Genomic DNA, 27,780 nt, shown 5'->3' with positions numbered 1-27,780 from the left:
GAGTTTCACCCATTTTCTCAATAATATCCTTATAATAGCAAGAGAATTCTGCTCAAACCATGTGTATTTAGTTGTCAGGTTCTACACTCTTTAAGTCAGGAACAGTTTTACAGGCCTTAACATACATGACCTGACACTTTTGAAAATTATAGAACTCCTATTCTGTAGAGTAGTTCTTGACTTGGAGTTGTCTCTTGTTCCTCGTGACTCCATTCAAGTTGGGTATCTTTGGCAGGAATATTATAGAAGTGATGTTGTACTCTGGTGACATCCCAGATTTTGTTTGTCCCATTACTGATGATAATAATTTTATCACTTGATTAAGTTGGAGTCTGCTAGCCTTTCCACTATAAAGTTACCCTTTTTCTCTTTATAGTTAATAAAGTATCTTAGGTGGAAGTACTTTGAAACTATGTAAATATCTTTTCCTCATCAGATTTTACTATGTTAATATAAATCCAGATTGGGTTCCTGTTTTACTTAGTAGGTTGTAATTTGTTTCTCTCATTATTTATTTTTATGCTCAAATTGCCCAATATTTGGCCAGTGGGATCCTTTTCATACTGGCTTCGGTGTCCTTTGGACACATCCCTATCATTCTGTATGGGCATCCTTGCTTTTTCGGCATACATATTCAAGGCGCATCTTGCCTTTTCCTGCCCCAGCCTGGTATCAATCATTTCTTGGAAGAGCCCCGGCTTGTTTTAGTGGTGAATGGTACTTAAAAACCAAGGTCTGTGTGCATAGTGTGTACATTGTTATTGGACCTCTTAGTAGACAGAGCTGAGGACTGTATGTGTGTATAAGTACTTATATAGAAATTTTTGTTTGTAGTGGTTTCTCTATATGTATATATATGTTTATGTTTGTGTGTATGTGTTATGTGTATACACTCCCACACAGTCTCTATGAGGTCACACTGATACCTTCAATTCCACAGGCTTTATTCTGTGTGTTTTTTTTAACCTATATTTACAGCGTCCTTCAACGTGGAGAATGTGAGCTTCCCTTATCCTTAATATATTTAATCCTGATCAATTCCAGTGTATGTTACAATCTTTCTGCTGCCTTTTTGGGCAGATATCCTCCTCACTTCATTCAGCCTTTCTTCCTACCCCCCTGCATGTGTGTCCTCCCTGTTTGTGTTCATTTTGTTTTATTAGTATTATTTTTTAATGTTTATTCATTTATTTTGAGAGAGAGAGAGAGTGCCCACATGCGAATGGGGGAGGGACAGAGTGAGAGGGACAAAGAATCCCCAGCAGGCTCGAGTGTGGAGCCCGACTCGGGGCTTGATTTCATAACAGTGAGACCATGACTTGAGCCTGTATCAAAAATCAGATGCTTAACTGACTGAGCCATCCAGGTGCCCCAAGTGTTAATTTTATTTTTAGTTTCTAGTTTTATTACATGGTGGTTAGACAGTTTTGTTGGTTAGTATTTCTCTTTTATGGAACTTCTGACATTTCCTTTTGATCTAATATGTGATCATTTTTTGTGACTATCTCACGTGGTCTTAAAAGAAGGTATACATATTCTGTGTATATATAAAGATTCAGTGTTCCGTATTTAAGATTTGCCTTATTATGTTCTTTAGATCTTCTGTATACATCTCTTCATTTTTGTTCATTTGGTTTGTGGTGTACCTAGAGTGATGTGTTAGTCTACTATCGATAGTATGTTTCTGTCTTCTGTATTCTGTAATTTCTGCTTTACTTAGGAGATTGGTCTTATCTGGTACATAGATATTGGTTATTATTATATTTTACTGTGAATGATCACTTTATAAAGTTCCTTCTTTGTCTCATTTATTATTTTTTGGCCTGAAATCTACTTTGATCTCAGGATTTCAACTCCTACTTTGTTTCCATTTTCCTGGTGTATCTTTGCCCATTTTTAACAGGTGATTTAAAGTTTTTATATTCCGTCTTCTAGTAGTGATGAAAGCCTGGGTTTTATTTGTGCTGCTTGTTGAATTTGTTTATTTACTTTTTGGTGGTAAGGATGTGTGTAGGGATGCAGACTCAAGTGGCTACCATTATCTCCTAGACCAACAATCTGATCTTCCTATTTTTAGTATAAATCTCTATTGTTGTACTAGCCATATGATAAGCATGCATTTTTTTCTCCATACAGTCACTCAGTCCAGATAACGTATGCAACTTGTGATAGGTGGCTGTAGGTTATTCAAGTTCCATTTTAAACTTTTTTTGTCCCCCTTCCTTGTTAAATGAGGGTATTAGCTTCAACTTGAAAATTTCGTGAATCTGTGGTTCATCATACATTTGATGAATAGGGACCAAAACACCTTGTCTTTTTTTGTATCTGTACTTGTCATTTAGCATCTACTCAATGTGACTTTGGCTTTTACTTAGATATTGTTAGAAGCCACTGCCATTGGATTTTGCCGTCACCATGGCAATTTAATATTTTGGTGGTCTGTATTCAAGTGACAAGATTGACAGTTCTTGGCATATTTTTTATGTATATAAAGGTTTATCCTTTGGCTAATGACAATATCAATTACTCAAATATAGCCAAAATGTCAGGTCGAGTAGATTGTGGTATATTCAGTCTGAGTTACCTCATTTGATTGATTCTTAGTAGGGCAACCTCTTTGGTTCAAATGGTTTTTTTGATAGTTGGAATTTTAAAATGTCACTCTTCCATTGTGATCATAATTAACTATCATTTAAAAAGTAATAGAATACATTGTCTTTTATAAAATTAGAACACTTCAATAAATCTAATGTGCCCTTGACTTCAGCTGGAACCTTACTGTAGTCAACCATTATTATGAGTTTTGTGTATCTGGAGGAGTTTGAAGTTTCTTCCCCCCGCACCCCCCCCCCCCGCTTTTTTTTTCTTTTTAGAAAGAGAGGGTGAGCTGGGGAGAGGGACAGAGGAGAGAGAGTCATTATTTTTATTTTGAGAGATAGAGCATGCATGAGTGAGCGCTAGTGGGGGAAGGGCAGAGAGAGAGAAGGAGACAGGAGACAGAATCCCAAGCGGGCTCCGCGTTGTCAGTACAGAGCCCCATATGGGACTTGAATCTGGAGATCATGACCTGAGCCGAAATCAAGAGTTGGACACTTAACTGAGCCACCCAGGTGCCCCGAGAGAGAGAATCTTAAGCATGTTCCACGCATAGATCCCATGACCTTGGATCTTGACCTGAACCAAAATCAACAGTCTGACGCTTAACCCACTGAGCCACCTAGGAGCCCCTGGGGGAGTTTGAAGTTTCAGATTAAAATGGCTCAGTGATTCCTAGGAAGAAATAAAGAAGATAGGAATCTGTTGTATGTACCAGTGAAATACTTGAGTTTCAAATATAAAGAGAGAATCTTAACATACTTCCACTTTAAAAGAACTGGTTACATAAATAATGTTAATATTACAGCAGCTAACGTTTATTGAGTATTTACCGTGCGCTGGGCCTTGTTCTAAGTGCTAACACATGTGGTACTCTTAATCCATACAACAGAATCCATTTTACAGAAGAGAAAAAGAGGGCATCAGTGCTTTAGTAATCTGCCCAGGATCACGCATCTGGTAGGTGGTGAAGTTGGAATTCAAATCCAGGTGGTCTGGTTGCAGACTGCATGCTCTTAATCACTGTGTTGTTCTGCACGTGAGAAGGGTGGATTAGTGTCGGACTTCTCATCAGTGGCACAGGAAGCTAGAGGACAGCCAAATGTCTTTTGCGAAGTGTGTCGTTTGTTTGTCACTGCCATACACTTTGTGTATGTAGAATTCAGAATTATATTATCCCTGAACCCTCTGTGAGAAAAATAAATGAGGAAAAAGATCTCAAGGTAGAAGTCTTGAAATTTATAAAATCTGTCAAAAGTAAAAATGTTCTAAAGGGGGTGATATGGGAGACGTGAAGGTTAACTTATCTTGATGGGATTGCTTAGTTATTGATACAGTATCAGAGAAATACCAATTAATCATAACGATGAGGATGGGAAGTGAATTGAAGAGTACAACAGAAAGCTTCCAATAATGGAGAAAAAAATGTGGAGAAATCAACCAAGCCAGTAATAATAAGAAAGCAAAGAAGAAGAAGAAGAAAACCCATGAAATAGTAGAAAGAAAATAAGATGGAAGGAATGACATGAAATGTGTGTCTGTCATCACTAATTACGAGTTGAAATGTCCTAAAAAAGTTACACAGTGGTGGGGGTGAGGAGGGTATTAATTAAATGACAAAGAAAAGTTGAAAATGAATGATTGGGCAGAGAGAAACTAGGAAAATGCAAATAAAATATAGCAAAAGTGGTAATATTAATGCCAGAAGTGGAATTGCCAGGTCATATGGTATTTACATTTTTAATTTTTGAAGGGCCTTTGTGCCTGTTGTCTGTAAAGGTGTCACCAATTTACATTCCCATCCAGACAAAGAAAAAATCAGGATCAAAAGCACTAAATAGATACTGTGTATTTATAAGTTGCAGTTCTTGAAGATGTAGAATAATCACAAACATTTTTTAAATTGAGGTATAATTAACATATAACCTATTAATTTCAGATGTATAACCTAATGCTTCAATATTGGTATATATTGTGAAATGATCCCTTTGAGAAGTTTAGTTAGCATCTATTGCCACATAGTTATAAATTTGTTTTTCTTGAGATGAGAACTTTTAAGAGCTACTGTCTTAGCAACTTTCAGGTATGAAATATAGTATTTATATATTAACTATAGTCCCTATGCTGTGCATTACATCCCCAGGACTTATTTTAAAACTGGCAGTTTTTACCTTTTGACCACTTTCACCCATTTTGCCCACCCCCACTTTTATTCTTGCCTTACCAATCTGTTCTCTGTTTCTATGAGATTTTTTTTTTTTTTTTTTTTTTTTAGGTTCTACATGTGAGATCATGTGGTATTTTGGTATTTGTCTTTGTCTGACTTAGTTCACTTAGCATGATGCCCTCAAAGTCCATCCATGTTATTGCAGATGGCAAGATTTCCTTCTATTTAATGGCTGTCCATTTTTTAATCAGATTGTTATTTTTTCTATTGAGTTGTAGGAGTTCTTTATATATTTTAGATACTAACCGCTTATCAAATACATGATTTGCACGTGTTTTCTTCCACTTAGTAGGTTGTATTTTCATTTTGTCGATGATTTCTTTTGCTGTGCAGAACACAAACCTTTATACAGCACAGCAACGACCATAACCATAGAGCATTTGTAGAGATTGAACAAAAGCTCCAAGAAATACAACTCGATTAGAAGACAGTCGTTGTGAGAATTTAAAATACCCCTTTCAGAATTTAACATATCAAGAAGACAAAACACAAATAACAATATAGAAAATTTGAATAATATAGTCAACAAGCTTGATTTTGGGATTCATTGGGATTCCAGTTTGAGAACATATTTGAAGATGTGTTGCAGCCAACAGAGTGAGATGTAAGATGGGAAGTGGGAGAAATGGTGGAGCTAATCTGGGATTCCAGTGTTAACAGGAGGAAAGTTGAGGAGCATTTCGGGAAAGCATCTCATCCATGTTAGAACTGGAAGTTGGTGGGATCCTGGACTTATGCCTTAAAAAAATTGAAATGGGTTTCAAGAAATAGTGTGACATAATATGATTATGAAACTGAGACATGTTAGGGACATGGGGCAGAAGGCCTGTGTATCTTCTCCAACGGAAGGATAAAACAGAAGAACTGCAAAAAAGTCACATTACAAATGTGAGTGACATAGAACGTCACATGAGTTGGAGTGTTTGATGAAGTGTATGAAAGAATCCATTTGAACTAGACCCTGGAAATACTTTATTTGGGAGTGTGTGGGTAATGCACTTTGGCTGTGCAATGAGCTATATTTACAGAATCTGGATGTAAGTACTGTTGTTTTTCACCTTAAAAGGTCTGCTTTATAGAAGGAGCACAAGAAGGTATCTTCCTTATGTTCATGAAACACTTAAAAATTTTTAACTTTTTTTGTTACAGACAAAACTTATGGGTGACTAAAAAGCTCAGAGATTTTACAGATTTCATTGTGATTTAAAATACTAATGGAAATCAACAAAATGTTGAACAAAAAATGGGTACTTGGAGATGTAAAGTTCTTCCTTAAAAAAACAAAAACAAAAACCCTCTGAAATTTAAAATTGGTGTTACAAATCCTGTAGAACCATGCTGTCCAGTATGGTAGTGACTAGCACACACATATGGCTAAGTTAAGTTAATTTAAAATTAAAAATTCTACTTTTTGGTGGTACTGGGCTCATCTCCTGCCCTTACTAGCCACGTGTGGCAGGCCGCTGCCAACTTGGATGTTGCAGGTACAGAACATTTCCGTTCTGGTAGGAAGTTCAGTTGAACAACTCTGACGTAGAAAGTCCTTCACAAGAGGACACTTTATAGACTTATGTGACATAGCTAAGCTGGGAGCTGGCAGGAAAGCATTTAATAACTTGCATTATTTATAATAAAAAAGACTGAAAGTAAGTGAACTAAGTACTCAAGATAGTAGAAAAACGAGAAAATAAACCAAAAGGAAGAGAATGAATTTTTTTAAATGCTGAAAATAATGATAGAAATAAAATAAAATATGCCAGAATTGAGTAATAAGTAGAGATTCTGGGGTTATCTGGGTGGCTCCGTCGGTTAAGTGTCTGACTTTTTGATTTCAGCTCAGGTCATATCTCAAGGCTCCTGGGATAAGAGTGTGGAGCCTGCTTGGGATCCTGTCTCTCCTTCTTTCTCTGCCCCTTTCCTGCTTGCACGCTTGTGCACTGTCTCTCAAAATAAACTTTAAAAAAAGTAGAGAGTCTGAACAGACTATAACTTTTTAAAAGGAAATTTGAAAAGTATTAGTCACCTTATCGAGATGGCATTTCAGCTGAATTTTATTTACCTTTTAAAGAATAGATTGTACTGTTGCTTATTCCAATCAATAATGGATAGCTTCTCAGTATATTTTTCTGAAGCTAGTATAGTCTTATACTGATACTTAGTAAAGGTAATTTTTAAAAAGACCAGTTTTTAGATACACAAATTCTATTTTTTTTAAATGTTTATTTATTTTTGAGAGAGACAGCGTGTGAGCATGGGAGGGGCAGAGAAAAAGAGAGCCACAGAATCCGAACCAGGCTTCAGGTTCTGAGATGCGGGCATAGAACTCGAAGTGGGGCTTGAACCCATGAACACTGAGATCACGCCTGAGCCAAAGTCGGACACTTAACTGCCTGAGCCACCCAGGTACCCCTAGATACAAAAATTCTAAATAAGATTTTAGCTAATATAATTATATACTAGTAAAAGAATATCATTTTCTTGCAGTGCAAAGATAGCCATAGGAAACCTATCAACATATTCTGTCAACAGATTAAAGGAGAAAAGCCATGTGATTCTATTAGTGGATGCTGAAAAGGCATTTGATAAAATAAATTAAAACAAGTGTAATAAGAATTATGAAAGAAACTACTCCACTTATGGGAGTAATCATAGCACCTGCCACAGAGGGTTGTTGTGAGTATTTAATGAATTAACACATGTAAAAATGCTTAGAGCAGTGTCTAGCACATAGAGATTATTCAATGTTACCTCTTTTTATTAAACATGATACAGTTGATATGCAAAAAAAAATTGGCAAATATTGTATCAAGTGGTAAAACATTTTGATTAAAATTAGGAACAAGACAGAGTTGTGTTCTTCTATATGCAGAATCACTTGTAAGGTTGTATCATTTTTCTAATACAGTAAAAGTAGAAAATGAAGTGACTGATACAAATACTAAAAGAGGAGGCCAAATACTTTAAGTTACAAATTATATGATTTACATATGTACAAAACCCAAGAGACTATGAAACACTAATTAAAATACTCAGAGCTAAATTTAACAAAATGGTTCTGTAGCAGGAAAAAGAAAAAAAAAATGGTTCTATCTTTAAGTTAGAATATAAGGAAAGTCAAATCAGATCTCCGTAAAATTTGTCAACATTTCTAAACTTAACATATGAATTTCATTGGTTCTAGTTAGAAGCCTAGTGCACGATTTTATGAAATTGGATAATATTAAAGTTTATATGTAGAATATATTTCTGAAACTACCCAAGAAAATATGCTATATATTTAATCTTATTTTTGCTAATAGTCCCTTTACATTTTCCTTCCTATAAGCACATATTTGTGTGGAGAAGTTTGAAGAAGAAAACAATCTTAACATGTTGGTGGCATTTTCTCCCTTAACCTCAGTGTAGACGGGGGTCCCTGGAGAGTTAGAAGTATGATCAAATACTGTTTCTTCATATATTTTTGACGCTTTGACTTGTTCCAAGAAATACATTTTACTTACCATTTTTAATCTAATATAGAAAAGGTAATAGAAAAAAGCTTAATGATTTCTCACTAAAGTTGAAATCCGATTTTAGGTAAATTGGGATTAAAAGCATATCATTGATTGATTTAGGAGATTGTAAAGAAATATCTCATATTTTTTTATATATACTAAAAACTGAAATGTATTTTCTTTTAGCTTTCCTGAACATTTGGTGCTTTCTATAATGGAATGATTAATTTTTAACTCAGAAGCTCTGAAAAGAATTTTTTTTTCTTTCTTTGTTTCTTTTTCTTCTTCTTCTTTTTTTTTTTTTAAATCTCTCTGTCAAAGGTATGCAACCACTCATGTATTCGGTTCAAGAAGCATTAAATGCCAGACCATGGTGGATTCGTGTGGGAACCGACATTTGTTATTACAAGTAAGTATTCTAAGAATATTGACATCAGCTGACAGAAGGGGATCTTAACTTCATTCTGTTTCAGTTTAAAGATTAGAAACTAGAGTCATTATTGCATTATTTGAACTGTGGTGATATACTTTACTGTTATCTCTAACAGGGTCCTTTAAAATTTGAGATTCATTGAGGTGGTAAATTTAGTAGAAATAAAATCTGTCCTATAGACAGACAGACTTAATCCAAATCTTGTCTCCACCAGTTAGATAGCTATGTGTCCTCAACTTTCTTAGCTTTTAAGCCATGTAAACTTCATTGACTAAATGGAAATTAGGAATTCTAGGAAATAATTTGCAGTGGCTTTTTGTTGTTCTGATGATATTAAGTATAATTCTTTTCTGCATACAAATATTTACCTCATCTTAATTTCCAGAATATTTTACCTGGAGGTATATTCCATAGTTACCTTACATCAATTTATACAGTTCAATTTGACCTCAAATAGGTCATCTACTTAATCAAGTTAGAAATCAGTGCTCGAAATCACTTACTGCTTCAGTGGAATGATTGGATTATTCTGCAACTTCACATCTAAGTAATCTGGGATTATCATATACTTTGCTTCTCATTTTTACTGTTTCTGCATGTAATATATTTCTAGATAACTTCCTCCGCTGAATTCATTTGACCTCCCTGTGTTTTCTCTGTTATTAATCTTAATCCTGACATTTTTGTTTAGTGGATTTTGAATTTTTATCGTGGGTTTAAGTAGCACTAATATTCCTTCAGAAATCAGAAGATTTCTGACTCTAGGTTTTAGAAAAACCTGCATCTTAAGTGCTATTACTTTCTGAGAAAGACAGTGTTCCTTGGAATTCATCTCAGTAGGATTTCCCCCTTACTTGTATTAGCAAAATCAATAGTAAATGAGGGATAGAAATGTAAGATTATATGCATTTCATCTGTACTTGTATAAATTTCATATTTCTTTTACTGCTAGGCTAACATAAAAATACTCTTATTTATCTCTTTCTCATAAAGTTGGAATAGAAATAATCAATCAATGAATGTTTTTCTTTTCCACATTATCAAGTGAATGGTTGTAACATGACAGGTGGTGGTTCTGTTCTGTGTAAGGGGGATGGTGAAGATTTTCATTTGTTTAGTTTTTGTTTTTTCTTTTGGCTACTTCCAGATCTGGAACTGGAATTCAGGTCAATTCAACAGATGCCTATTAACTGTTTTCTGTGCAGCAAGCACTACTTGCTTTCCTGAAGCCTGAAATCCAGATAGTGAAGATAAAATCTACTATTTTTGCATGTGTCTTAACTTTTCACGTGAGCTAAGTCCTTGGATGCTTGTTTGTTTCATTTGCAAAATGAGAGTAAAAGGACTTCCACCAGTATATAAGAGAATGTAACTTATAAAATATATAGCTCTAATGTGGTGTTATCGATACCTCTCTGATTAGATGTTAAACTTTTGGGGGAAAAGAGTTGGCAAGGACTAGTCCTGGAACTTGTTTTTGTGTTTTCGTCAGCCCACAGCACCTTGTCATTGAGTATTCAAGATATAGTGGCTAAGTGAATGAAGACTATACTGGTTTGAAAATACCGTTCATGTTTATGTGTGTGCAAGTAAATCTAATTGTTGGTCATGGATTTTCTTCAGTTCATGACTTAAATAATAGAAGATGATCTGAAATTTTAGAGATTAGGTTGGTTGATAGACAATCTTTAGGCCATCAAATGTCAGTGATACTTAAAGTCTGGAAAGTAATGTGTAGTTTTAAAAACTTTTTATTATGGAAATCTTCAAACATTTGTAAGAGTAAGCAATAGGATAATGTATTCATCACCCAGTTTCAACCGTTATCAATACATGTTTAGCTTTGCTTTAGGAATACTTTCACTCCTACCTCCACACTGAATTTTTTTTAATAAAGATTTTTTTTTTTTTTTTTTTTAATTTTAGAGGGAGCGCAAGCTGGGGAGAGGGAGAGAGAGAGCGAGAATCTTAAGCAGGCTCCATGCTTATTGCAGAGCCTGATGCGGGGCTCTATCTCAAAAACTGTGAGATCGTGACCTGAGCCAAAATCAAGAGTCAGCTGCTCAACTGAGTGAGCCACCCAGGCACCCCACACTGAATTTTTAAAAGCATTTCCAGATATCATATTTATCCATAAATACTTCAAAGAGTGAGTGGGAGAGGGGCAGAGAGAGAGGGAGACACAGAATCCAAAGCAGGCTCCAGGCTCTGAGCTTGAACTCATGAACCATGAGATAAGTACTTGAGCCACAGTCATATGCTAAATCTGACTGAACCACCCGTGTGCCCCTAGAGATTTTTTTTTTTTAATTTTTTGTTATTTTTGAGAGGGAGCACGTGAGTGCAAGTAGGGGAAGGGCAGAGAGAGGGGAGGGGATCCAAGCGGGCTCTGAGCTGACAGCAGAGGGCCTGATGTAGGGCTCAAAGTCAGGAACAGTGAGATCATGACCTGAGCCGAGGTCAGATGCTTAACCAACTGAGCCATCCAGGCACCCCATATCTCTTAGAGATTTTTTAAAGACAGTCTAACCATAATGCTTTTATCACACTTAAGAATATTCTCTAATACAATAAAATACCCAGTCATTGTTCAGACTTCCCCAATTGTCTCATAAGTGTTGTTTTAGAGTTTCAGCAGGTTTGTTTGTTTGTTTGTTTGTTTGTTTGTTTCAACATTAGGTCCCCCCCCCCTTTTTTTTCTGTTATTTCTCCTTTATTTGTTGGAGAAACTGGGTCATCTGTCATGCCAGAGTTTCCACATTTGGGGTTTTGCTGATTGCATGCCTGTGGTGATAATGAATTCTTCTATCTCACTGATTTCCTATAAACTAGTAGTTAGATTTAGAAGCTTGATCAACTTTAGGTTTGATTTTGGCAAGAATACTTCATAGATGGTGCCGTGAATTCCTATTGCCTTATGTCCGGAAACATATCATGTCTGGTTCTTTCTTTCTTTTTTTTTTTTTTTTTTGTAACCTTAAGATTGATAGTGAATTTAGGTATTGTCCCCTGATCCATCTGCTTTAAAGATGGTCATTAGCCTTCCATCTAATGGTGGTAGTAACCATTGATGATAATTGGCCAAGATCCGGTAATGTGTCTGGTAACAAGGAATTAGGTTCTAAGCTTTTCATTGATGAGGAGTCTCAGCTCCATTTGATAGTAAATTCAGAAGTGAAAACTGATGTTGGCTGATAGCATTTATCTGATTCAGTAGTACCAACTCTAATTTTTATAGAATATTTAAGCTAACCTTATGAACCGTGTGTTTCCTCCCACCCGAAGTTCTGTTTCATAAAGAAGCAAGGAGATTCAGAACTTTTGTGTGGAAGAAGTAAACAGGTTTTGTGCTTTTCTATTGCAGAAATCACTTCTCAAGAAGTTCAGTTGCTGCAGGTGGGCAAAAGGGAAAATCCTACTATACAATTACATTCACTGTCAATTTTCCACATAAAGATGATGTTTGCTACTTTGCTTATCACTATCCATACACATATTCAACTTTACAGGTGAGAACTCATTAAGTTATATTATGGCTCTTATTGTGCTCTATGCATATGTGTCAGATAATTGGGGGAAGACGGGTTTTAATTAAATATCTTAATAAAATGAAAAGATCCAGTGCTGAATATTTTAGAAAAGAATACCATGTTTGTTGAAAACATTAAGGGAATAAAATGGGAATGTAGTCTTTATTTTTATTTAGTAGAAATACTAAGGAAATTTTAAAAGATTTTTACTCTCCACCTTTTTATAGAAATCTGTAGTTCTCTAAGATTCCATGATTTACACATATTAACTAGGTGAGACTTCCACTTGTTTAATGAGAGGCATTGAATCTCATAGAAAATCTAGCAATAGAAAAATGTGTAAGTTTTTCTGTGGGGAATTAATTTCTTTTAGTGGTTTGGTGTGGAGTTCTAGATCCAGATTCTTTAGAATTTAAGATGTAAGAGTTGTTTTGTGAGTTCTTTTGAGATGTTTGAGTACTTACATTGTAAAACAAAACTAAAAAATTAATCGAGTAGTTACTGTGGTAGATTTTTTTCTTCTTAGTACAGAAAGTCTTTCGTAATAATTATGGATCAAAGAGGTATGATCGGTTTACCCAGAGAGAGATTGGAACACTATGATTAGAAACAAGCTTCCAAATTATTAGGGGAAAAGAAGAGAAACATACTCCACTGAACAGAAGAGAGAGCAAAGCTTAGAACACTCAGTGTGGCTGACTTTGTTTTAATAAAAGTTACAACTTACAATAAAGGTGTTATCAGTTATCTTTCCGTGCTGAATAATACAGCATCAAAGTATATAGTGCTGTTACACACAGGGTTACATATTATTATTCTTTACTGATGTGACCTTTTTAGTATATTTTAAATTCCCCTCCTTTTGCCAGTGCTGCTGCCACAACCTTTCCAGCCATTATTGCTGTCTCTCATCTGGACTTCTGCCGCCTCTTCTAACTGGTGTTCTAGAATTCACTTCTGTCCTCTTTCCTCCTTTCCCCACACTGGAGCAGGAGGGCTTCGTGATGGGAGCGTCTGGTCCCATAAATCTCCCGCTTAAAGCTTAGTGATTTCTTTTGCCATTTTTATGAAGTCTGAGATTCTTACCATGGTTCATTTCTATCATTTCCCTACTATTTGTAACAATTTTTGTCATGTCCTCATACTGTTTGCACTATTACTTAATATTTGTCTTTAAATGGAACTAAAATAACTCTAAAGTTTATCCTCATCCTAGGTTAATATCCATGGTATTAATTCACAGTAAAAAATATACCTGTTCATTTTTCAAATCGTTATGCATATGTCACTTCATTATCTAAATTACCAGTATGCGTATATATGCTGCTCCTTGTGAAAGAATGTCCTGTGAGGCCCTTCAGTCTGTGTTAAGTCTCTGTTTCTCACTCTTCCCGGTCTGGCTGCAATGAATTTTTGTCAGTCCTGTAAGATGCCCTTCCTCTTTCTTACATCATGGTCTCCCCATATACCTTCCTTCTTCCTGCCACACTCCCCTCTGCCCTCCTCACTCATCCTCTGGATCTTGGTTTGAATGTAACTTCTTTTAGGAGACCTTTCCACACTGTCGAGATTCAGCTAGGCTCCCCATTCCTGATGACAAGCTCTCACAGCACTCTGTATTTTTCCAAAGGTAGGGTATATTCATTCACACATCCCCGGGCAGTGTCCCTCACAGAAATAGTGGGCACATAGTCAATTGTGATTATGTGAATGAACATAGGCAAAAGTTTAGAAACCAAGTATCTTAAAAAAAAAAAAAAAAAAGGGGGATTGAACAGTCTATTTATGGGATAACCATACATTAAAACCATTAAAACTTGTGTTTTCAAAAGACACATATTTCACTTGTTGAATGATCTGATATAGTGTTTGTAATTATGAACATACGTGTGTGTGTGTAAATTATTAAGTGGTAAAAGCAGGTTACATTGGTATTTGTTAGTAGTAATCTAGGTGATGCAGTTATGGGTGTTTAAAATTTTTTCTTTGTACTTTCTGTGTCTTCTAGACATTTTACATTGAATCTGTATGAATCTTGAAATCAGGAAAAGTTGTTAAAAAATTTTTGTGCTACATACCCCATTCTGCCGGTCTACAGTCACTTATAATTTCAAAATTCAAAAGGCTTTGAAAACCAAAAGCTTTCTCCTAGCCCATTTGGCAGCCTGGCCTGAATTGATGTGAGCTTATTTAGAATATTGATTCCGCTTTGAGTGACTCCTCACATGTTTTGCTGCAGAAATAATGATGGGCTTATTACAGGCTGCTACGGCCACCCCCATTGGGGGTTTGCAGAATTAATGGTGTATGCATTGTAGCTATGCCCTTTCTCAACTGCCCCAAATAACTGATGTTTGAACTACCTCTGGCTCCCTGAGGGTTTCAGAGAAGGGATTAGGAATCTGATTCGCTTTTAGTTATGTCGAGATCTGGATGCATTTATTTCTATTTATCTTAGGGAGTTTTTAAATGATTGTATACTTTGCTTTTAAATTTTTATCAAGATGCATCTTCAAAAATTGGAATCAGCACACAATCCTCAGCAAATCTATTTTCGAAAAGATGTGTTATGTGAAACCCTGTCTGGAAACACCTGTCCCTTGGTGACTATAACAGCAATGCCAGAGTCTAATTATTATGAACATATCTGTCAATTCAGTAAGTCTGTCTTCTTCACTCAAAATGCCAATTATTCTTATTTTCCTTTGCTTCATATATGTTTTGTAAGGGCAACAGGACTAGAACAGGCATCAGAAGTCTGGGGTTCTAGTCTCGGTCCTATTACTGCCCAGCCCTTGGCCTCAGTTTCCTCATCTCAGAAACGAGGGAGCTGCATGAGATTATCTCTGAGGTCTCTTTTGATATGCATATTCTGTAGTTCTTACCTTTGTTGTGTAATACAACAAAATGTTTTAAGAGTTCATATGATAATACCATTAATTAAAAAATTTACAACTAATTTTGTTTATAAATCAAACCACCAGAAACCCATCATGTGCTTTGATGCTAGCACCAAATAGCTGGTTGGTTTTTCCTGACATTTATATATTTAAAATTGCCTCAGATGTACAACTGTGATAGGAAAATGAGAAAGCGCCCTAATTTTGATAAGAAGGTGAGGTGTTTTCAGGAAAGAGAAATAGCTTGATATGCCTGAAAACACGAGCAGGTGAGCAGAGTGGTCACATTGTAGACCTGTGTATCGAAATGCATAGTGAAACTGTTTTTCTTTGTTCATCGTTGAACAGATATACTTCATCTGTGCTTAGCATAGCAACTGTAAAACAGGGGTAAAATGGTATTTCCCTATTTTCCTCATGACTTCATGAAAAATAAATTTATATTTAAAACTTCCCCAATACTTGTTCTTTATAAAAGCAAGATTATATAAAAGAACTAATTTTCTATGTTAGATTAACCATTGGAAAATAAAACTCAAATACTATTTATTGTGCTGCGTTCATATTATGAACTCCTTTAGGACATGGCTTATATATGGGTTTTGTGTATCTGTTTTCTCTGTAGGGCCTAGTGCAGTGCTCAGATACAGTAGGTGCACAGTGAGTTTTAGTATGAATTTATATCAGAACTCACAATTGAGTAGAAATATTTCTATATTCCCAAAGTCAAACATTATACAGACTCTTAGTAGCTGTTCATTTTAATTTGAAATTTTATGTGTACTTTAGGAAATCGCCCTTACGTTTTCTTGTCTGCTCGGGTCCATCCTGGAGAAACTAATGCAAGTTGGGTAATGAAAGGAACATTGGAGTATCTCATGAGTAATAACCCTACTGCTCAGAGCTTACGAGAATCCTATATTTTTAAAATTGTCCCTATGCTAAATCCAGATGGTGTCATCAATGGAAAGTAAGTTAAGCAATCATTATAGAAATATTATAGGTTATGTGCCTATCCTGTGTAAACTTGTCAAAATAATAGCATCCAGGTTAATTTGGAAAACAAATTGAGTGATGTTTCTAGAACGAAGAAATTTTTGGTGGGGAATTCATCTAAGATGAATTTTTAAATGAAAATACATTTTATGTATCAGTATGATATTTTGAGAATTTCTGTATTCCATGAGAGTATGATTTCATGTCTTGCTTGAATTGTTTTAGAAAAATCACAATGTCAGGATATGAGAATACATAAATAAGGTCTTTAACATAACTTCTTATATTCCTTTTTGTTTGTCAGTGACATGATCTTGAGTTGATCTAAGACTTAGAATCTCCTGGGATCTCTTTCCATTGATATGGAATATTGGCTCTATCTGCTGACCTCGTCCTGATAGGAGGTGGTGTAGTTTTGACAGAAGGAATTCTTTAGACTGGAAATAATGGAAGATAACTTCTTTTTAGGTGGAGATGGCTTATAGTTAGTGCAGTTTAATTTTCGTGGGAATTAGAAAACTCTGTTTCTGAAAGATGGGAATTTGGTCTTGCTGTCATGAGTGTCTCCAAAGCTGAGGATACCATATTTTATTTATTCACTAAATGTAGCATGAATATTTCTCACATTTTAGGAAGTTTTTGAATGAAAAAACCAGAATAATTTATTTTTAGGTAATACGTTATGGAATTAAAATGGCATTTTATGTCTAGTTTTAATTCAGAAACATATTGACCAGTTAGAATTCTGTTTACATTTCTGTTACCACCTTCTGATAGCTTGCTTAAATTTCTGCTCTGCTTTGTACTTACTACCTGAAATAAGTGAAAATGTATTTGAATTTTTACAAGAATGTAGACTTTTGGGGCACCTGGATGGCTCAGTCGGTTGAGTGTCTAACTCTAGAGTTCAGCTCAGGTCATGATCCCAGGGTTGTGGGATCGAGCCCCATGTCACGTTCCACACTGAGCATGGAGCCTGCTTAGGATTCTCTCTCTCTCCCCCTGGCACTCTCCTCTCTCTCTGTCTCTCTCAAATAAAAATAATAGTCAAAAAAGAATGTAGACTTTTCATATACGTACCTTTCTTAGGAGGGCCCAGCCCAGATAGTACTTTTACATAATAACTAATACAATCAAAGTACACGGTGTTGAAGTATAACAAATGATTATTATGAAATCAGAATGGAAAATAGGAACATTAGTAAATTTTAGAGAGTCTGGAATAAGACCCCAGAATTGAGAATTAATTTTTTTCTATAGCTTGAAAATGTTGACCTAAAAATGTGAAAGCTTGCCACAGTTAAATGCATGTAACACAAGATCTTGCACGAAGCAAATACTTCATAAGTGTTTATTTAGTGACTAGTATATTCACTGGAAATATTTACTGGAATAGAATCATAAAATCAAATATAGGTAAGAGTTTATCAGTACTAATGTTTGTGTTTATATTGTGTAGTCACCGCTGTTCTTTAAGTGGAGAGGATCTGAATAGACAGTGGCAAAGTCCAAATCCAGATTTACATCCTACAATTTACCATGCTAAGGGGCTGCTACAATACCTGGCCGCTGTGAAGCATTTACCACTAGTAAGTATTTGTACTTTATCTAGTCACAGAAATGATTTTGTTAGTTAATGACTCAGTATATTCTGGTTATAAAAGCTAAGTGTTAATTTCAAAAGCAATTTTTTACAAATATCTTCTTCTGTTATTAATTACGTGTGTAATTAATACACTGCATTTGTATTCTTATTTTGTCAGGTTTAATTTTTAGTGTTCCCCTGAGCCCTTTCCTTATCTTTTTTGTCTATGAATATTGGTAACTCCTGGTTTTAAGTTTTAGGTATTGAACTTCACTGTTTGAATAGCAGTAAGGTAACAGGATGTGTCTTCCAAGTTCTCAAACTGGTAGAAGCTTATTTCTGAGTTTGCTAGTGAACTCTGAAGCGAGTAAGTCTCGAGTATACACATGAGAGAAGGCGTGGGCACAGTGCTGAACACTACTGGACTGTGTATATATTCTGCTTCTGTTCTCAGCAGCTTTTGCATAGAATGTCCCGTTATATTATTGTTTGAATGAGGTAATCTTCCTCTGGGAAAGATAGGAAAACTTTGCAGAAGGTGAACATTGACATGCAGGCCTGTTCTTCATTTTTCATTTTAAAAATGCTGCTCTTAAAAATTAAATTGAAACCATACTACCCTTTTTCTCAATCGTGTTTTTCATGAGCGCATTGTCTTTCTTTCAAATTACCTAAATTTTCAAATAACCCCTGGATCAGTGATGACTGCTGCTGTAGATTTGACCTATGACTGAATTTATTATTTTTTAAATTGTGAATAGTAGAGGGGGTGCCTGGGTGGCTCAGTCGGTTAAGCGTCCGACTTTGGCTCTGGTCAAGATCTCTCACTCCGGGAGTTCGAGTCCCTCATTGGGCGCTGTGCTGACAGCTCAGAGCCTGGAGCCTGCTTTGGATTCTGTCTCCCTCTCTCTGGCCCTCCCCCGCTCACACTCTCTCTCTCAAAAATAAATACAAATAAATTGTGAATAGTAGGTATATTAGAGTGGAACTCGTGGCTTGATGCAGGCCCTAGAAAGGATTTAGCCATTCTAGAATTAATCATAGATCCTTTCCAGAACTAGATACTATTACTTTTATTAGTTCTACTTATTAAATGGTGGCTCTGTTACAATGAAAGGGCAAAGACACACAGAGCTATTTATTGTCTTGTTATTAACTAGCTTTATTTGGAAATATATGAATTTGGAGGTTTTTAACTTTCAAAATATATTTTCAAGGTTTATTGTGATTATCATGGCCACTCCCGGAAGAAGAATGTATTTATGTATGGCTGCAGCATCAAAGAGACAGTATGGCATACCAGTGATAATGCAGCTTCATGTGATGTCGTGGAAGATGTAGGATACAGGGTAATTATCACAGATAAGTCTGGACTTTGGGGATTTCAAACACGTATAACACTACAGAAACTAATGTAACATATCCCAGCCACTCAGACTCTGCAAGTGTTGCCATTTTGCCATTTTTTGTTGCAGATTGTTTCATGTTAAGTAGTCTAAAATTTTTGCTTTTCGTATTTAGATTTTAATCTATTGGGAATTTATTTTTGTATGAGAGTTGGGGATCTAATTTTAGTGTCCCCATATATAACCAGTTGTCTCAGCACCATTTATTAAACAGTACATCCTTCCTGTGCCGATTTATAAAGCCATCTGTTACGTACCATGTTTCCACACCTCTGGGTATGTGTTGAGGTATGCCCAGGACTGAAGGAAGATCTTACTGCGTCACATCTTATGTGCTTTCCATTAAGGGCACAGTGGCTTTCCTACTGTATTTGCACCTAAACAAAACACCCCAGGTTTTTTTCCCAAAAGAATTTTGATAGCATACCACTGCCCTGAGCAGAAATTCAAAGGCACATTTTCTTTTTTGGTGTCCTCTCTCTTCTTCCCCTTTCCCAAATAAATAAAATGACTATGCTTACATTTACATTGGCCATCTAATTATTATTGTTTTGAAAATAACTCTTTTACAAATATATTGAAAAAACATTTTTTTAATTGTGTGATAATTAAAAACTTGCATCAGATTTGTTGGTTTTTTTTTTTTTTTAAATGCCTTCTGGGTTTTGAGGCTTAGAAATCTCATCCAAAGATTTAAAAAATAAAGTTCCATGTTTATTGTTTTTAATTTCCTTTTGAAATTTTACTTGCTAATTGTTAAGTTTAAATTCTTAATCCAGTCAGAACTGAACTACTAAAGAGTGACTTCAGCTTGTTTTTCTCAGTGGCTCTCCAGTGGTGCCAGCAGTTAGTGGGTGATCACTCTTCTCTCCACTAATAATGATTAAAAAAAAAATGTTTATTGGGGCACCTGAGTGGCTCAGTCGGTTAAGCATATTCTTTGGCTCAGTCACGATCTCACAGTTGATGAGTTTGAGCCCTGCATCAGCTCTGCTGACAGCTCAGAGCCTGGAGCCTGCTTTGGATTCTGTGCCTTCCTCTCTCTCTGCTCCTCCCCTGCTCAAGCTGTGTGTGTGTGTGTGTGTGTGTGTGTGTGTGTGTGTGTGTGTGTGTGTGAGATTCACTCACTCTCTCTCTGTCTCTTTTTTGAGCATGGGAGGGCAGAGAGAGAGAGAGGGAGAGAGAGAATCCCAAGCAAGCTCAGTGCAGAGTCCGACACAGCACTCGATCCCAGGAACCGTGAGATCATGACCTGAGCTGAAATCAAGAGTTGAGATGCTCAACTGAATGAGCCACCCAGGTGGCCCTCCACACTAATAATTCTAATTTTTACATCTGCCTTTGGTTCTAATTCTGAATTCTCTTTCTTTCTAGAGATGTATCTACTCCTACACGGTATCACAATTTAACTTCCCTTACGTATATAATTAGGTTAATATCTGTTAGATTATTTCTCTTCTTTCAGAACTCCCCTGTCTGCCTTCATACTTACACACACCAGGTGAACCTGAGAATAATTTGAAGTTGCAGAAAATGTTGTGGGCATTTTGATTGTGATTGTCTTGACTTTATTGATTAATTTAGAGGTGGTTGACATTTATAATGTTAAATCTCTTAATTAGTAAGCCATTTTTCATGACTAAAGTTGTTTTGTTTTTTAAACATTTTTTTTTTCAAAATTTGAAACATTTTTTACCATAGTTTTTGTTCACCTGTTGGTTACTACTGTGAATGTGATCCTTTCTCCCATTTTGTTTTCCAACTGATTACTGTTTGTCCAGGAAAGCAGAAAATTCTGAATTTGTAAAGAATGGTTTTGATGCTTGGAATAGCAGAGGACAAAGTAAGAAGATTCACATGGCCCTGCTCTGGTCACTGTGCTTTCATGAAAATGTTTAAAAACTAAAAAAAAGTGTTTTTAATTAAAAAAAGCCCTCTTGAAATATTGTATTCTGTCATTCTTATTTTTGCAGACCTTGCCTAAGATACTGAGCCATATTGCTCCAGCATTTTGCATGAGCAGCTGCAGCTTTGTAGTGGAGAAATCGAAAGAATCCACGGCACGTGTTGTGGTTTGGAGGGAGATAGGCGTACAAAGAAGCTATACCATGGAAAGTACTTTGTGTGGCTGTGATCAGGGAAAATATAAGGTAAAACGTCTCAGGACTTTGAGTAGTAAAAAGTATTTAAGGACTTTCTTTTCATATAGCGTTCTCATGGTTTATATTAAATGGCACATTTGTTACACTGAGCTATTGCAGTCATGACCTTGAATCCTATGCAATTCTTTTTTACTTCTCTGTACTAAATAGCTTGCTTTGGGTTTTTATGAAATCTTGGTTGGGTCCATCTACATTCATAATTTTTAAGAAGGCATGTTGTGGTACACATTTTAAATACCAATTGGTAATTTATAACGAGCTGTGCAAGTAGTACATGATTAACACAAACTTTGTATCGTTTTAATTTGTTGGATGTTAGCGTGTTTTTATGCATTTAGAAAATAAACACATTACACTTACTTGTAAAGTTTTTTATATTTAGATTTTGTGTGTGTGTGTGTTACTTTCAAATGCATATCCCTTCCCTAAATTTTTTTCTTTACTAAGACTGGTGCTATAGACTTTTATTGGAAACAACTGGAGTTTTAAGTTTACTTTTGAAACTAAAGACTAATAAAATATTAGGTGACGTTGAATTTTTTAATTTGAAAGACTGAAAAAATAGGCAATCAGCTGGAGCTTAGATAATCAACAGCAACCTAATAAATATTACAAATACTTATTTTTCTTGCCACAGAAAGATTTTCATGTGTCATGCTAGTTATTCTTTATTCTGTTAGGTTTGGTTTGGTAAGGGGGGAAGAGGAAACTGAATCTAATAGTGATCTTTATATACCTCACATACAGATGGTTGGTTATAACTTTATGTGTGGAAGGAGTTAAAAAATCTTTCAAATGGTTAGTATTAAAAATGTAAACATATTATAGGTAATGTCAAAAAAGCTTAACTGGAGAGCCTAAGTAATAACTGTTACAGTCTGTATCCAACTGAGAAGAAATTGTGTAGATTTTTCAACTGACATTGAAATTTTGGGGGCCTTGTAGAGTAGAACTTAATGAAATTTCAGTACTTTCTGTTGAGTGACTTCCCTAAATTTTAGGTTGACCACAGTATATTATTCTTCCAAAATGTAGTATCTTTTGAATTCAAATACTGTAAAACAGTGACTTCTCATCTACCAAGGATGTGATGGTGGTAAAAGATAAAATGTACCAGAGCGCCACTCCAGAGCCCAACCCCCGTCCCCTAATCATTGCTGTCATGGACAGCTTTGGCAAGAGTCTCATATTCTGTAAGTGTGTAGGATGGGAAAAAAGCTTAAGAATGAATCACTTTTGTATAAGACAATAGGTGTCTTCTAGGAAAAAAACCCTTAAGCTATATGATGTATGGAAACAGACTGTAGATAACTTCTTAAAGAGATGCTTACACAGTCAGAAGAGAAGGCAATTGAAAGCATCAATGTTTTTGATGCTCCCCTCTGTGGGCTGGAAGAGAAGTAGAGAAGGTGAGACTTGCATGCCTCTTGAAATCAACTGTAGCATATAGCAAAGGTGTTTCCTTATTATATTTGGATTCTACAGATAGACTTTCTTTGAATTTTTACAAATATTCTATTTTTAGGGACGCCTGGGTGGCTCAGTCAGTTAAGCGTCCGACTTTGGCTTAGGTCATGATCTCGGGGTACATGAGTTTGAGCCCGGCGTCGGGCTCTGTGCTGACAGCCCAGAGCCCTGGCCCTGCTTCGGATTCCATGTTCCCTGTCTCCTTGCACCTCCCCCATTCACACGCTCTCTCTCTCTCTCTCTCTCTCTCTCTCTCAAAAATGAATAAACATTAAAAAAATCACAAATATTCTATTTGTGTTTTGATACATTAGTTTGATCATTTAAAAAGCCACATTTAAAAAAATAGTTAAAATATACTTTCAAACCTAAAATCTTAGACCACTTTTTTAAAAAGTTATTTTTTAGAAAGAAATCTATAGACTTAAAAAATAAAATGGATACCTAGTAAATGCTCATTTCTCTTTTATATAATTTAGTTACTAGAGCTACGTTAATTTAAAACTCTTATGGAGAGAAGTATCTCTTACTAATCAAGTTTTTTATTAATGTCTAAAATTCAATGCTGTGATGGTAACATATACTTTTTATGAAAGCTTTTTTTGTTATTGTTAATAAACTTAGGGTTTTTAGAGCAGTTTTAGATTCATAGCAGAATTGAGTAGAAAATACAGAATTCTCAAATACCCCATATGTCCCCACACACCTAATGTTATACTTTTCAGACTTGTTAATGTTAGCTAATAAGTTATATGAGTTTAACGATATTTTAAGAAACCATTCTCTTCACCTCAGGAATGCTCTTATATTACTAGATTTTAGGCTGTAAATGGTCTTTATTTTTATTTTCTGTGAACTAATTCAGAAACAGCCATGCCTTTCTAAAGCTTTTTAACTAAGAAGGCAAATAAATGTTCTAATAAAGTCAGGTCACATTCCGTGGAATGTTTGGACATGGGTAAACTAAGCAATCAGTTAGTCAATCGTTATTATAAAGGAATGTGCTTTGGGGGGTTAGTAACAGTTTTTACGGTTCATTTTCTTCAGTTACCGTGTGCTTTTAGTCTGTTCATTGAAAAACTGTTTTAAAGTAACTTCTCCAAATGATGTGTGCTCTCATTTGCACCTGCAACTTTTGTTGGTGTGAGAATTCTCTTATTTTAGAGATTCATTTTTATCTGAAAATTCAGTGATAAGCAGTGTCTTGGTTTATGGCCATTTTTATCATTTTATGTGGTAACATTTAACTTTTGATAAACTTTATATTGTTTATTGGGAAACTTCCAGTTAGAAAGGGTAGAGTTGGGGTAAAATTTTCTTCTGCCCTCACTAGACCAGATTTGAAATAGGCATTCTTAATTGACATGGAACATAGGAACTTCTTTTACTGCTACCTCATTGGCCTAGATCTGTTTGATTCTTTTTGTTTGTTTGTTTGTTTTACATAGGTACCTTTCTTTTGTTGGTTTTTGCTTACCAGTTTCTTTTTATTTTTAAAAAAATTTTTAATGTTTATTTATTATTGAGAGACAGAGAGAGACAGACCGTGAGCAGGGGAGGGGCAGAGAGAGAGGGAGTCACAGAATCCAAAGCAGGTTCCAGGCTCCGAGCTGTTAGCACAGAGCCCGACACAGGGCTCAAACTTATGAACGGCGAGATCATGACCTGAGCTGAAGTCGGACACTTAACCGACTGAGCCACCCAGGCGCCCCTTTACTTACCAGTTTCTTTTATCATACAGTAAAAAGTATAAGGTAATGTTTAGGTCTACAAATTAAGGCCTTGATTTTTACACTACAATATTTTAACATTGGCATCCAAAGTCGTGGATTACAAGAAATACTAGCAATATCTTGCAAAAATGTAATTTCACACATGAGCCCCAGAGTAACATAACCACAAAATGTTTATTTTTTTTCCCAGTGTGTTGGTGAAAATTGTTTGCATGTAGCAAATGAGAAATAGACATTTTAGAAATGTTTTTTTTGAGACCATTTCCTTTGTGATCTAAAATAATCTTGTTAAGACATTGTGCTTGTTGAGTTGTAGGTATTTACAAAGTACCAAGCTTTTAATTTTATTAATATAATTACAAATTTCTTATATGCAGTTGTAATAAGACATAGCCAGAGGATAGCAAATGTCCTACTTATATGTATGAAATTGCTTTATTTCTAGGGCCTACAGATTGGTACTCGAGAATTGGAAGAGATGGGAGCAAAATTTTGTGTTGGTCTGCTGCGTTTGAAAAGACTGACATCCCCATTGGAATATAATCTGCCTTCCAGCCTGCTTGACTTTGAAAATGACTTGATTGAATCGAACTGCAAAGTAACGAGGTAAGACACACTTGTTTCATTCCATTATGTTGTAGCATAATGTTAGACTTCATTAAATTAATTAAGTAGAGGAAGGGGACAGAGATGTTGATAGCCAAAAGCATTTTTAGAACTAATATAATTAAGTTCACACATCTAAGTTATTTACATGTTTAATTGTTACAAATTGTAATAATATTCTTCATTCTTTTAACATTGATGTTTGGATGAGACTGTAATGAAATATCCTTATATTTTGAGTGCATTTTTAGTGATCTTACTGGTTTACCTTTAACCCAAAAATAAGCAAGGTGGAAAACAGTGCTTAGATAGTATCTAATTAATTAATTAATTTTATAATTTACATCCAAGTTAGTTAGTATATGGTGCAACAGTGATTTCAGTAGATTGCTTAATGTCCCTTACCCATTTAGCCAATCCCTCCTCCCACTACCCCTCCAGCAACCCTCAGTTTGTTCTCTGTATTTAAGAGTCTCTTATGTTTTGTCCCCCTCCCTGTTTTTATATTATTTTTGTTTCCCTTCCCTTATATTCATCTGTTTTGTATCTTAAATTCCTCATATGATGAAGTCATATGATATTTGTCTTTCTCAGACTAATTTTGCTTAATAATACCCTCTAGTTCCATCCACGTAGTTGCAAATGGCAAGATTTCATTCTTTTTGATTGCCAAGTAATACTCCATTGCATATATATACCACATTTTCTTTATCCATTTATCCATTGATGGACATTTGGGCTCTTTCCATACTTCGGCTATTGTTGATAGTGCTGCTATAAACATGGGGGTGCATGTGGCCCTTCAAAACAGCACACCTGTATCCCGTGGATAAATTCCTAGTAGTGCAATTGCTGGGTCATAGGGTAGTTCTATTTTTAGTTTTATGAGGAACCTCCATATTGTTTTTCAGAGTGGCTGCACCAGCTTGCATTGCCACCAACAATGCAAAAGAGATCCTCTTTCTCCGCATCCTCACCAACATTTGTTGTTGCCTAAGTTGTTAATGTTACCATTCTGACAGGTGTAAGATGGTATCTCATTGTGGTTTTTATTTGTATTTCCCTGATGATGAGTGATGTTGAGCATTTTTTCACGTGTCAGTTGGCCATCTGGATATCTTCCTTGGAGAAGTGTCTATTCATGTCTTTCGCCCATTTCTTCACTGGATTATTTGTTTTTTGGGTGGTGAGTTTGATAAGTTCTTTATAGATTTTGGATACTAACCCTTTATCTGATATGTCATTTGCACATATCTTCTCCCATTCTGTCGGTTGCCTTTTAGTTTTGCTGATTGTTTCCTTCGCTGTGCAGAAGCTTTTTATTTTGATGAGGTCCCAGTAGTTCATTTTTGCTTTTGTTTCCCTTGCCTCCGGAGATGTGTTGAGTAAGAAATTGCTTTGGGCAAGATCAAAGAGGTTTTTGCCTGCTTTCTCCTCGAGGATTTTGATGGCTTCCTGTCTTACATTGAGGTCTTTCATCCACTTTGAGTTTATTTTTGTGTATGGTGTAAGAAAGTGGTCCAGGTTCATTCTTCTGCATGTCACTGTCCAGTTTTCCCAGCACTACTTGCTGAAGAGACTGTCTTTATTCCATTGGATATTCTTTCCTGCTTTGTCCAAGATTAGTTGGCCATACATTTGTGGGTCCATTTGTGGGTTCTCTATTCTGTTCCATTGATCTGAGTGTCTGTTCTTGTGCCAGTACCATACTGTCTTGATGATTACAGCTTTGTAGTATAGTTTGAAGTCTGGGATTATGATGCCTCCTGCTTTGGTTTTCTTCTTCAAGATTGCTTTGGCTATTTGGGGTCTTTTCTGGTTCCATACAAATTTTAGGATTATTTGTTCTAGCTCTGTGAAGAATGCTGGTGTTACTTTGATAGGGATTTCATTGAAGATGTAGATTGCTTTGGGTAGTATCGACATTTTAACAATATTTGTTCTTCCTATCCAGGAGCATGGAATCTTTTTCCATTTTTTGGTGTCTTCTTCAATTTCTTTCATAAGCTTTGTATAGTTTTCAGTGTATAGATTTTTTACCTCTTTGGTTAGATTTATTCCTAGGTATTTTATGGGTTTTTTGTGCAACTGTAAATGGGATTGGTTCCTTGATTTCTCTTTCTGTCGCTTCATTGTTGGTGTATAGGAATGCAACCGATTTCTGTGCATTGATTTTATATCCTGCAACTTTGCTGAATTTATGAATCAAATCTATCAGTTCTTTGGTGGAATCTTTTGGGTTTTCCATATAGAGTGAAGAGTGAAAGTTTGACCTCCTCCTGGCCGATTTGGATGCCTTTTATTTCTTTGTGTTGTCTGATTGCAGAGGCTAAGACTTCCAATACTATGTTGAATAACAGTGGCGAGAGTGGACATCCCTGTCTTGTTCCTGACCTTAGGGGGAAAGCTCTCAGTTTTTCCCCATTGAGGATGATATTAGCATTGGGTCATTCATATATGGCTTTTATGATCTCGAGGTATGCTCTACTATCCCTACTTTCTTGAGGATTTTGTTCAAGAAAGGATGCTGTATTTTGTCAAATGCTTTCTCTGCATCTACTGAGAGGATCATATGGTTCTTGTCATTTCTTTTATTGATGTGATGAATCACGTTAATTGTTTTGTGGATATTGAACCATCCACTGC

The 27,780-nt window shown here is 35.7% G+C and overlaps 1 protein-coding gene across 6 annotated transcripts in view; it reads left to right on the top strand.

Annotated features, from left to right (window-relative positions):
* AGTPBP1 (ATP/GTP binding carboxypeptidase 1) overlaps positions 1-27,780 on the top strand; it is a 161,204-nt gene that overhangs the window by 120,125 nt on the left and 13,299 nt on the right. For all 6 annotated transcript variants that reach the window (XM_078436904.2, XM_060609935.3, XM_060609936.3 and 3 more), the window contains 8 exons: positions 8,638-8,725; positions 12,114-12,258; positions 14,784-14,937; positions 15,969-16,149; positions 17,635-17,764; positions 18,978-19,109; positions 21,140-21,316; positions 24,974-25,134. In XM_078436904.2, the coding sequence (XP_078293030.1) occupies positions 8,638-8,725; positions 12,114-12,258; positions 14,784-14,937; positions 15,969-16,149; positions 17,635-17,764; positions 18,978-19,109; positions 21,140-21,316; positions 24,974-25,134 (1,168 nt within the window). The remainder of the gene's footprint in view (positions 1-8,637; positions 8,726-12,113; positions 12,259-14,783; positions 14,938-15,968; positions 16,150-17,634; positions 17,765-18,977; positions 19,110-21,139; positions 21,317-24,973; positions 25,135-27,780) is intronic.

This window comes from Panthera onca, chromosome D4 (assembly GCF_046562875.1).
Source record: "Panthera onca isolate mPanOnc1 chromosome D4, mPanOnc1 haplotype 2, whole genome shotgun sequence".
NCBI lineage: Eukaryota > Metazoa > Chordata > Mammalia > Carnivora > Felidae > Panthera > Panthera onca.
This window is presented reverse-complemented; position numbering and strand designations above follow the sequence as displayed.